Source organism: Chlorocebus sabaeus, chromosome 21, assembly GCF_047675955.1.
Source record: "Chlorocebus sabaeus isolate Y175 chromosome 21, mChlSab1.0.hap1, whole genome shotgun sequence".
Classification (NCBI taxonomy): domain Eukaryota; kingdom Metazoa; phylum Chordata; class Mammalia; order Primates; family Cercopithecidae; genus Chlorocebus; species Chlorocebus sabaeus.
Genome location: NC_132924.1, coordinates 84908428 through 84920908, shown reverse-complemented (window position 1 = coordinate 84920908; position 12481 = coordinate 84908428). Strand labels below are relative to the sequence as shown.

Genomic DNA, 12481 nt, shown 5'->3' with positions numbered 1-12481 from the left:
TGAAGAACCTAGAAAGATGTATCTTTGAAAGATAGTTTCTACGTCTGTCTCTAGACAGGGCAAAGATAAAATTAAGAGTTTTAGGTAACACCTCACCCTGCACATAGAACTTAAGATGAAAAATATGCCTCACTGAAATCATAGTTGCCCCTAGGTTTTCACTGTGGGTTTTGAAAACAAATGTAAACTCACATATTTTGGGAGTCACAAGACTCCCTTTCAACTTAGTTCTCTTACTATGTTTCTGAACTTTTCAATGCTGATTGACAGTATAGCAAGCACATTACTGAGGAAAGGGTGACACCTGTATTATTTCATTTCTTACACGTCACTCATCCACATTTGCACAGATTTCCAGAGGGATGGGGAGCGTGTGTGTCACAGGCAGCTGCCGTGGCTTGCAAGGTAGTGGGAATCGCTGTCTCCCAGTGCTCAGAGCAAGCACCAGCAGATGGAGTCATTGTAAACTAGACTGATAATGGGCCTCCTGCACTCTTCCTGTTTAAGCTCTGTTTAAACCTGAAGACAGAAATGCCAGGCTCTATTTCAGTAGCCTGTAATATCCAGTAGAACTCATGATGGAGTTCATTCATTCAACAAATATTTATTATGGGCAGACTCCACAGTATTATATTAGAAATATATTATGATGGAAATACTCTAACAAATTGAACCGATAGAGTCCCTGCCCGATGTCTGTTTACAGTAAAGCACAAAAGTAGATAGATGTCTTTTTACATAAAACAAGTAATTATGATAAAGTACAGCAACATTTGTGATGGGGCAAGTTTCCAGGATGCCATGTAGCAGGGAAATCTGAGCAAATCTTGGGGCTCATTCCACCTGCTTAGCCTCAGTTAGTGCCATCCATGTGCTGACCCAACTCTCACGTTTGTATTTCTAGGCCAGATCTCTCCTCAGGGCTCCAAACTTGAGTATCCAACTGTGCTCTTAACATCTCTGGTGGATATTTCGCAGGCTCCTTAAACTCAGCCTGTCTAAAATGGAAAGCTCAACTTTTTTCTCTCTGAGCTTACTCTTCCTCGGCTCAGTAGGTGGCAGCACCATCCACCTAGAAGCCTCAGAGTCATTCCTTCTCCCTTTTGCCCTTTGTCTCTGTCCATGGCCAAGACACCTCACGTGGGTCTGTAGCTTCTCCACACCCCCACTGCCTCCTCTCCTGTCCAGCCGCACTTGTTCTGAGTTGCCTCTGTCCTTTCTCTCCTTGTTTCCTGTATTTCCTTTCGCCTACCCATCTATTAGCCAAAGTTACCTTTAGAATCGTACCAGATGATGTCACTTCCAGCTCCTACTCACATCCCAGTTCTGTTTTATTGGGGGGCACGCTCCAGAATTGATCTTCCATGCCCCATGATGTGGCCCCGTCCACCTGTCTCATCCCATCTCCTTGCTACTTTTCTCTGGAATCCACTTTCTTCAGCTCCTGCCTAACAGAGTTAATTCCCACTTATCCTTCATGGTTTAGTCTCTTATTTTCTCAAGAAATCTTGCTGCCCCACCCACTCAATTATCACTTTTATAGTACACTTTGTTTTGCTTCTTGAATCACCTAGCACAGTTGTAATGAAATAGAGAATTGGGTATTTCATTGATTGATGTCTGTTTCCCTCCTCCACCCCAGAAGGGAAAACCCCAGAGGCCAGGGAGTTTATTTGCCTTGATCACAATAATATCTCCAGCTTCTCTAATAGTTCCTGGTGCAAAGAAGGTGCTTAATAGATGTTTCATAAACACTAGGTACCGACTGAGTCATGGGTTAGGGATCAGGATACAGTAGCAAAAGCTACCAAATAGCCGGGCGCGGTAGCTCACGCCTGTAATCCCAGCACTTTGGGAGGCCGAGGCAGGTGAATCACCTGAGGTCAGGAGTTTGAGACCAGACTGGCCAACATGGTGAAACCCTGTCTCTACTAATGTAGCAGGACAAGGTGCAGACAAAACCCTTCAGACACCAAGTTAAAGAAAGAAGGGCTTTGTTCGGCCGGGAGGATCAACAGGAGTCACATCTGAAAAACCAAGCTCCCAGAGTGAGCAATTCCTGTCGCTCTTAAGGGCTTACAGTTCTAAGCGGGTCTGCCTGAGAGGGTCATGGTCGATTGAGCAAGCAGGGGGTACGTGACTGGGGTCCGCATGCACCGGTAATTAGAATGGAACCGAACAGGACAGGGATTTTCACAGTGCTTTACCATACAGTGTCTGTTAATCTATAGATAACATAACTGATTAGGTCAGGAGTAGATCTTTAACTACCAGGCCCAGGGTGTGGCGCAGGCTGTCTGCCTGTGGATTTCATTTCTGCCTTTTAGTTTTTATTTCTTCTTTCTTTGGAGGCAGAAATTGGGCATAAGACAATATAAGGGGTGGTCTCCTCCCTTACTAAAAATACAAAAATTAGCCAGGCATGGTGGACCACAGCTGTAGCCCCAGCCAGTCCAGAGGCTGAGGCAGGAGAATCACTTGAACCTGAGAGGCGGAGGTTGCGGTGAGCGGAGATCATGCCACTGCACTCCAGCCTGGGCGACAGAGCAAGACTCCATCTAAAAACAAAACAAACAAACAAACAAAAATGCTACTGAATAAATGATGTGTATTTTAAAAAAATCTTATTGGAAAAGCAACTTTTGAGCTAAGGATGAGCATGAATATGACAATAAAACAGTGTGTGGCAGGGCAGCTATGTAAGGAGTCCCAGGCCAGGAGGTGGCACAACTACCAAAAGAAAGATGTACACAGTACATGTGTCTTGCTTTAGGAAAGATGCCTGAGGCGGAGGCATTTAGGGTGCAATTAAAGCCAGTGGGTGGGATCTGGGAGCTTAATACAGGGATCATCCGTAGCCTTCCACTGTTGCTTTCCTCTGTGATCCTGACATTGTCTTCATGAGAATGTAGCCCACTGAATCTGCAGTCCTTTCCTCTCTGAGTTCTTGTTGTCTGTATTCCAGTGTCTGAAAGGCTTGTTTGCAGGTTTTGTGACTGGCTGTGACTTTGGCAGTTCAATTCCTGGTGGCTTTGATCACAGAGGCCCATCCCAGCTCTGATGTCAGGCTTTCTGTAGCCAGCAGTTCTGCTACATGCAAAGCTGTGCTGCTCCGTGTCCTTCTGCCTCCCTTGTTTACAATCTCCCCCTACTGAGGCCGCCCCACAGCAGTGCCCATGTCCAGCCCATGCTAGAGCCCAGTTTGTGGAATGTGATGGCCAACCATTGTGTGTTGCCATGGGACTCAAAGACCTCGCTCTCATGCTGACTTCAAGGATCCCTGTCTAAAGTTTATTGATAGAGACCAAAGTGTGACTCCTCAAAATTAACCTAAAGGAGGAAATCTACCCCTATTTCTTAGCTTCCCTTTCTCCTTCCTAGTCCCATGTCCGATGGGGATTACTGATGGGAGCTGGCTGTATATCCACTCAAGTGTATAGCAAAAAAGTAAATGAGAATCATTCCTTATACACTCAAGGAGACATAAAACACCGTGAGCTTTATCTAAGATGTGGAATATGAGTGTATCGGCTCTTTCAAGGAGAGAATCTGCACGGCAGATTCTATTGTTAAATGCATGGAAAGTCAGTGAATGTTCAACTTGGGTTGGTTTATGGGGGGTCTTATTTAATGGGCCTGGTTGTTTTCTTTTAAAGGTAAGAATTAGCATATCAACCAGTCAGCTTGTTTGGCATTTACCCACCCATTCTATCAATTGCACTGGCTACCATTGCCCAGGTAATGGAGAAAAAGCGAATCTGCAAGCTAGATTGTTATGTATTTCTTTCTATACATGCCACACATGAATTATTTACTTACTTTTTTGCAGTCGACATTTTCTTAACAGTTGGCTGCAAATTGAATTTCTGGAAATCAAATCCCCCTAGCTGAAGGAACATATCAGATAAGCTTTATCTTCCTTTCTAATTAAACATTACTGGGCAGTGACTCCTGGCACTTAAATTCTCAGGGTTTTTTGTGTTTTTTGTTTTTTGTTTTCCTGGTTCTTTTTGTCAAGTAATTGATATGTGTAAATAAGTATTTAAGTTCCTTGGTGAGGCTTACTGTTTAACGAAGGCTTGCAATGAATTATTTTACAAGTTTGGATTTGAATATTCTGTATGTATTTGTTTTCTTAATGTATAGAATGCCGGTGCCTTATGTTGTCTATTTTGATGCTAAACCTGAGGCCAGACCTCAGGAAACCCAGTGGCAGGCACCAAAAGAAATAGGAGATTCTGGCTGAGTGTGGTGGCTCACGCCTGCGATCCTAGCACTTTGGGAGGCTGAGACGGGTGAATTGCCTGAGCTCGGGAGTTCAAGACTGGCCTGGGGAACATGGTGAAACCACGTCTCTACTAAAAATACAAAAAATTAGCTGGGCATGGCGGTGTGTGCCTGTAATCCCAGCTACTCAGGAGGCGGAGACAGGAAAATCACTGAAACCCAGGAGGCAGAAGTTGCAGTGAGCCGAGATTGTGCCATTGCACTCCAGCCTGGGCGACAGAGCGAGACTCTGTCTCCAAAAAAAAAAAAAGAGGAGGAGAAAGAAGCACTTTCCCAGTTATGGATGCTTTATTTGCACTCCTTATGATTTTTAGTAGCATACAGAATCACTTTTATCTATAGATAGAGGAAAAAAATTGAAAGAGGAAGAAAGGAGAATAACACTTACATAGCACTCATTGCATTCCAAGCACTGCTAGCTACTATGATCCGTAAAACAATTCCAGGAGGAGTTACCATTGCTGTCCTCGTTTTACAAATGAAAAGACTGAGGCTAGTCTTTCACAGAACTGGAATTCTAATCTAAGCAGTCTGATTCTTGGGTCCTCAAGTAGAAAGAAGGCAACAAATAGGGATCTTGAACAGGGTCAGTGGTGCAAGTCAAGTAGAATTTTTAATTTTGATCAAATGTAACTTATCACTTATCTTTGATAGTTTGAGGGTTTTGTACCTGTTTAAGAAATCTATGTCTAACTCAGGGTCACTAGGATTTTCTCCTATGTTTTCTTTCAGAACTTTTTTTTTTTTTTTTTTTTTTTGGAAACGAAGTCTCACTCTGTCTCCCAGGCTACAGTGCATTGGTGCAATCTTGGCTCACTGCAACCTCTACCTCCCGAGTTCAAGCGATTCTCCTGCCTCAGCCTCCCTAGTAGCTGAGACTACAGGTGCGTGCTGCCCTGCCCAGCTAATTTTTTGTATTTTTAGTAGAGACAAGGTATCATCATGTTAGCCAGGATGGTCTCAATCTCCTGACCTCGTGATCTACCCACCTCAGCCTCCCAAAGTGCTGGGATTATAGGCGTGAGCCACCATGTCCGGCTCTTTCAGAACTTTTATACTTTTAACCTTTGCATTTAGGTCTATATTCTATCCCAAGTTAAATTTTGTATTTGGGGTAAGGTAAGGATAGAGGTTTTTTTTCAATTTTTTAAACATCTGTGTATCCAATTGTTCTAGCACCATTTGTTGAAAAAACGTTTCTCCATTACCTCAGCATCTGTTAAAGAAAAAAAAATATTAATGACATTTGCTGAGGATGGTAAGTGTTGTGCACGTCCCTGTGAAGAGACCACCAAACAGGCTTTGTGTGAGCAATAAAACTTTTTAATCACCTGGGTGCAGGTGGACTGAGTCCAAAAAAGGAGTCAGCAAAGGGAGATGGGGTGGCGCAGTTTTATGGAATTTGGGTAGGTGATGGAAAATTACAGTTACAGGGGGTTGTTCTCTTGCGAGCAGGGTCGGGGGTCACAGGGTGCTCGCTAGGAAGCTCCTGAGATTAATTGTCCAGGTGAAGGAATGTCACAAGGTCAGTTGATCAGTTGGGGAGGGCAGGAACAAATCATAAAGGTGGAATGTCATCAGTTAAGGCAGGAACTGGCTATTTTCACTTCTTTTGTGGTTCTTCAGTTGCTTCAGGCCATCTGTATGCATATGTACAGGTCACAGGGGGTATGATGGCTTAGCTTGAGCTCAGAGGACAGTAAGGCAGGCTTTTTTCAAGGTGAGGGTCATAGTGATAGGTGTGGGGATAGCTACAAAGGGATTTTGCAATAGGGAGAGAGATTGGGCTAAATTTCTAATATAGTGTGGGTAAGTGGGAATTTATAGCCAAGGAACAGAGTTGGGGTGTATACACAGGAAATTATTAAGAGGAAGTATTAAAGATAAGGTGGGAGGTGGGGGCAGGGAGTGTGCAGATTCTGGTTAAACTGACCTAACAGGATTCTTGCTGAGGACAGGGCAAGGTGATCAGATATCACCTGAGGATGGTGGAGGATGAGGAACCCAATCGCATATCAAGGGTGTTATCAACTTTATATTAATATATTGTTGGAATTGATTTGCTAAAGTTTTGAAAAGGGTTTTTGTATCTGTAGTTACAGATACTGGGTGGCAGTTGACTTGCAGACAAGACAAGGCTGAAATGTGGGCATGGTGTGTATGGAGTTAGGGTAGAGACAAGGAGCAAACTAATTTATTCCACAGAACCTCAGAAGACTCAGGTAGGCTTCAGAAAGGATCAGGAATTGAAAATATCAGGTAGCTCTGAAGATGAAATTGATTAATTTTCGTATGCATTGCACCCTTCATCTTCAGAGAAACTGATTAGCCCAAGAGAAACTATCTCAGATACTGAACTCTGGGGACCCCTGCCCCAGCGGAACACCTATCTTCCCCATCCAACAGTGATGCCTCATTAGTTCACAAGCTTTCCTAGGCATACAGAGATTTTGTGATTTCCAGTTAGCATTTTAGTACCTTACTTGTAAAGATGAATGGACAAAGAACGATCATCAGATATTGGAGAAAAGCCCCTAATGTGAAAAGCAGGAGCCAAAATAAATAAAGAAAAAAAGTAATCCCAGCGCTTTGGGAGGCCGAAGCGGGTGGAGCATCTGAGGTCAGGAGTTCAGGACCAGCCTGGCCAACATGGTGAAACCCTGTCTCTACTAAAAATACAAAAACTAGCTGGGCGTGATGGCATGTGCATGTAGTCCCAGCTACTGGGGAGGTTGAGGCAGGAGAAATACTTGAACCCAGGAGGCAGATGTTGCAGTGAACCGAGATTGCGCCACAGCACTCCAGCCTGGGCAACAGAGTGAGACTCCGTCTCAAAAAAAAAAAAAAAAAAGGAAAAAGAAAAAAAAAAGTAACTAGGAAGAAAAATATAGTTTAGGGAGCAAAACTGTTACCAGAAGAAGGGTCTTGAGTGTGAGATGTCCAGGTTCTTGGCATTCTAAACAAAGAATTGGGCAAAACATGCAAAGTAACAAAGGAATGAAACACAGGAACCAAGCAGCAAAAACGGGAATTTATTAAAGCGAGAAATACTCCACAGAATGAGAGTCAGCCCGAGCAAGCAGCTCTAGGGCCCAGTTAGAAAGTTTTCTGGGTTTGAAGTGCTTCTTTCGAGGTCCCTTATCTGGATGAAGGATTTGGTCTATGGCTAATTAAAGGCTGAGGTGAATTGGCGCCCTGTGCAGATGAAGGGATGGTGTCTGCTTGGCCTGTGGTCAATCCAGGGCACTTTCCCTTTCCATCTGAGAGGTGGTGAAGGGGAGAGTTGCAGGGAGAGGAAACTTTGATATTTATTACCCAGACGTGGGGTGTGGGGGGTTTTTCCTTTTGGTTCAGCTTTTGGAAGTTTGCATTAATAGGCCTTAAGGTCCCTGCCCCCAAACTCAGGTGTTTTCTCTTTTTATCCAGCTTTGGGAAGTCAGCATAAATTGGCCTTAGATTCCCTGCCCCAGACCTTAGTGTTTTTCCTCAGTTCAGCTTTAGGAAGTCAGAACAAATTGGCCTTAGATTCCCTGCTTCCAGACCCTGTTTTCCTGCCTCAAAACAAATTTTGAAAAATCTCGGATTTCCTCAGGGAGAGAAGAGAATGCATCTATGAAACAAGAATGGGAAGCTCTGAAAAGAGAACATTCAGAGAAATAAATAGGAATGGCTGCATAATGAAAATACAAGACCTGGTGCTCAAAAGTTAAGAATTTCAAGGTGGCAGTAGCATCGCTTACACCAGGCATGGGGTCCTTTTGAGCACAGGGACCTGTGTGACTTCTCAGGTTACACAGCCACGACACTGGTCCTGGGAGGGAGAAAGCCCTTAGAAATAAAATAGCTGATAGCATAAATAATAAAACGGAATACATGATTTGGAAGATAAGGTATGGAAATTACCAGGAAGTTGAACAAAAAGAGGGGGAACATCCTAGAAAAGCAGAAGATAGCTCAAGAGATTCAGTGTAAATGTAGTTGAATTTACAGGCAAAGGATAGAAGAAAATAATCCTAGAAATAATTCAAGGCAAATTCCCAGAACTGAAGAACGCAAATTTATAGATTGAAAGGGTCAAGGCAAGTTACATAATTGTGAAATTTTGAATTACCAGGGATAATTTCCCAAAAGCTTTCAAAGAGAGAAAAACAAAACCAAGCAAAAATCCAGTCATGTACAAAGGTTTAGAAATCAGAACAGCAGCAAAACCATAATGTTAACTTAGCCAGAAATTGTGATATAACCATTTTGAGAGGCTTAGGGGAGAAAAGGCAGTGTATTAGTCCACTTTCGCTCTGCTGATAAAGACATAATCAAGACTGGGTAATTTATAAAGAAAAACTGGTTTAATGTACTCACAGTTCCATGTGGCTGAGAAGGCCTCACAATCATGGAGGAAGGGGAAAGGCACATCTTACATGGTGGCAGGTAAGCGAGAATGAAGCCAAGTGCAAAGGGAAACCCTTTAAAAAACCATCAGATCTCATGAGACATATTCACTACCACAAGGACAGTATAGGGGAAACCACCCGCATGATTCAATTCTCTCCCACCAGGTCCCTCCCACAGGGAATTATGGGAGCTACAGTTCAAGATGAAATTTAGGTGGGAACACAGCCAAACCATATCAGGGGGTTAAAAAAACAAAACTAAACTAAGTCCTCATCTACCATAGTGGGAAGTCAGTAGGTGGTCTATCTTAACAAAAATTCAGGAAACAGCAAGAGAAGCATGTGATTTAGAAATGTAAAGGTAAAACAAACAATTCTAAAAAGATAATCTATTTCACCTGAAAGTGTCAAAGGCCTCCTGAGTGTAGGAATTGTGCATTAGGGAAAGGAACTGATGTTTTTCAATATAAACCTTGTAGAACTAACACCTTTGTAACTACATGTGTTAATAATTTAACAACTAAAATTGAATTAAAAGTAGATAAGGATTTGCCCTAGGTATTGCGTGGGACTCCAACAGATGTGACACTAATGACTCTTCTCTCTTCAGATTCCCGATACATTCTTCTGCCTGTCGTGTTACATCACCTCCACATTCACTTGCAAGAACAGAAGGACCTGATCATGTGTGCACGTATCCTTAGCAACGTATTTTGTCTCATCAAGAAAAATAGCTCGGTAAGTAAATACAGGTCATAGTATATAGTTCCCATCAAATGACTTCTGGAAATAACTTGTAATAGTCTACAGAAACCGCACTAAAGAGGAAGCCTCTTAGACTCACTTTTATTTCCAGCTGGGCTGGACTTTTTGCTCGTCTTTGGAAGGCATTTTTTTAACCTTGTGGGATTCTGTAACCCCAAATAACCTGGGTTCCCCAAACTTGTATTTCAAGGAAGAACTGCATACTGAGTGAGAAAAATTAGAAATCTCAAAGCCTCCCACACGTGTCTTTAATCTTGATATGATGACTGCTCTGTGGCAAGAATAAATTACTTCTTGCAACATGAAGTCATTTTTGATCCATTCTGTGAAAGGCCATTTCATGATACTCAGAACTTGGCTATGGTCCTTGGGCTGAGTCCTCTGGAAATTGCAGAAGCAAAGGACAGCTCCAGGAGATTAGGGGTATCTTACAATATAACCATTACTTGGCCCCAACAGTGATCTCCAAATTGTTATGGATTTGGGGATTCCTATCAATGTGCTTGACTCTTGATGCAATGCAATTGCGTTAGGGAATGCACTGCAAAATGAGAAGAATCACATGCTTGCCTATAAATGGGACAACTCAGAGTATTTGTGTTCATGGCTCAGGGGTCTGGTGTGAAATCCACATATGGAGAATATCCTGTTCCACTTCTGCCAATATGCAACTGTTAAGTAACCATTTTGCTCATCGGTAACAGGTTTTATGGAGCAGAGTTTGGCAATGAGTGCCAAGAATCCTGTTTCTCTGCTTCCCTATTACCTTTAGGTTGCAGTTTCCCCAATTTGTCACTTACGATCAGCTTCTGAAGATCAGTGAGCTGGGATGGGAACTCAGTGGAGTTGTTGGAGATAGAGCCCCAGTAGCATGGGAACAGAGTTGGCATTTGAGAGAAAAAAGCTAGAAATTCTGCCTCTGGAAGTGTAATAAGAGGAACCTGCATGGAACAAAGCAGTTGACTTTTCCCCACCCCCATGATCCAGGCCCCAAAGGTGATCTGGAACTGGACAGAACAGTGGTGACAGAAGGCATGAGTTCAGTTTTAAACCCCACTCTATAAAATTCTACAAAGAATAACTATGCTATGCCTAGTTAGAATCTTTTTCCAAATTATAATTGCTGAGAGTAAAATGTTAAGTTAGATAGTTCACTGCACAAAACCAAAAACTGCAGAAGAGAAATAAAAAGAAATCACCTCCACAACTTCTGCTCTCTGTAAGACATTCAGAGCAGAAACCAAGTCATTGGAGGAAAAATCTTGGTAGTTTTCTTGCAAGAGTAAGAAAATTTATCGTGAGATCCTAGCCAAAAAACTCTTTCAAACTCGTAGTTTCTGAAAGTATTTTTTACAAAGAGTGATCTCCTTGGTTAGGAGCATTTGTACATAGAGTTTTGTTTTGTGCAGGTGGAATAAGAACCCAATTCCACATACAGTCAGTGCAGAGCAATTTGGGTTTCTCTTTCAAGTCCTGAGGCGTGGATACTATTAGCTTTGCATCAGAGAAGCAGTTTCCACATGGCCACGTGACCTTAGATCCACTCTGTAGCTACAGGTATTTGGGCCAAACACCATTTCCTAATATTTACTTACAAAAGACTTTACACATCATTTTTTATAGGAATAGCCATTTGTACTTAAAATAGAGTTTTGGAAAATGACTGATGTAACTCCAATGATGAGAAAAGTAAATATAAGCGCAGTCTGGAACCGATAAATTATAGACCAAGAACCAGGATGGACTTGCAGTGAAGATTCAGGCTTAGAGAGGCAAACTGACTTGCCTGAGATCACACACCCTTTTGGGAGCCTAGCTGGTGTTCTGGGTTAGACTGGTGTGTCTGGTGTGCATTCATGATATCACCCACCTTTTTACTTGTATCTCAGGTATCCATGGCACCACTGAGTTGTGTACTCTTGGGTAAGCTATTATCTTCTCTGTGCCTTTGTTTACTGTAAAAGGAGATCATTCACTTAGGTGAAATCCAGGTCTCTCAAGTTCTCTGACTCTTTGATTTCCCCTTTTCTGTTAGATTGAAGTGCATGTTAAACCCCAATTTCCTGAACACATTATTTTTTCTCTCTCTTAAGGAAAAATCTGTGCTGGAGGAAATAGATGTGATAGTGGCCAGCTTGCTGGATATTCTGCTGAGGACCATATTGGAGATCACCAGCCGACCTCAGCCGTCCAGCTCAGCAATGCGGTTCCAGTTCCAGGATGTCACTGTAAGATCATAGAGCAGATGGCACGTGGAACAGGGCCTGGTTATGCTTGTTAAAGCTTCAGTCACGTTGCAGGTGGCTTGATGTTATAATCTGGAAAATCTGACCTTAGGAGAGTAACCCATGAGCATTTCAAAATCATATGAGGTTACCTTAATTTTACAAGGAAACCAAGATATAAAGCATGTTTGTTAAAGGAACTTGGAATAAGCGGTTTTTAATGGCAGAAAGCCAGCTTTGATATTAGTCATACCGTGTCCGGTTTAAATTAATCCCAGATTTTATATCCCAAGTCAACTTGATAACTTTTTATTTTCTTATCATCCATCAAATTGCTTGAGGAAATGAGAAGAGTGAAACAGAATAATAGGAGTCAGGGGCCCTGAGTTTTCATTCTAGATTTTTCAATCTGACTAGTTATGATCATAATTTTCTCGGCCTCAGTTTCCTTAGCTAGGAAATGAGAAGGTTGAAATTGGCAATTTTATTTATTTATTTATTTTTTGGGACAGAGTCTTGCTGTGTCGCCCAGGCTAGAGTGCAGTGGCGCAATCTTGGCTCGCTACAACCTCCACCTCCCGGGTTCAAGCGATTCTCCCTGCCTCAGCCTTCTGAGTAGCTGGGATTACAGGTGCCCGCCACCATGCCCAGATAATTTTTGTATTTTTAGTAGAGACAATGTTTCACCATGTTGGTCAGGCTGGTCTCGAGCTCCTGACCTCAGATGATCCACCCGCCTCGGCCTCCTGAAGTGTTGGGATTACAGGCATGAACCACCATGCCTAGTCTGCAATTGGCAAATTTCAAGGTGCT

The 12481-nt window shown here is 42.6% G+C and overlaps 1 protein-coding gene across 4 annotated transcripts in view; it reads left to right on the top strand.

Moving 5' to 3' along the window:
- DOCK4 (dedicator of cytokinesis 4) overlaps positions 1-12481 on the top strand; it is a 474019-nt gene that overhangs the window by 341989 nt on the left and 119549 nt on the right. For all 4 annotated transcript variants that reach the window (XM_073009284.1, XM_038004467.2, XM_007982617.3 and 1 more), the window contains exons 24-25: positions 9289-9416; positions 11537-11671. In XM_073009284.1, coding sequence (XP_072865385.1) covers positions 9289-9416; positions 11537-11671 — 263 coding nt within the window. The remainder of the gene's footprint in view (positions 1-9288; positions 9417-11536; positions 11672-12481) is intronic.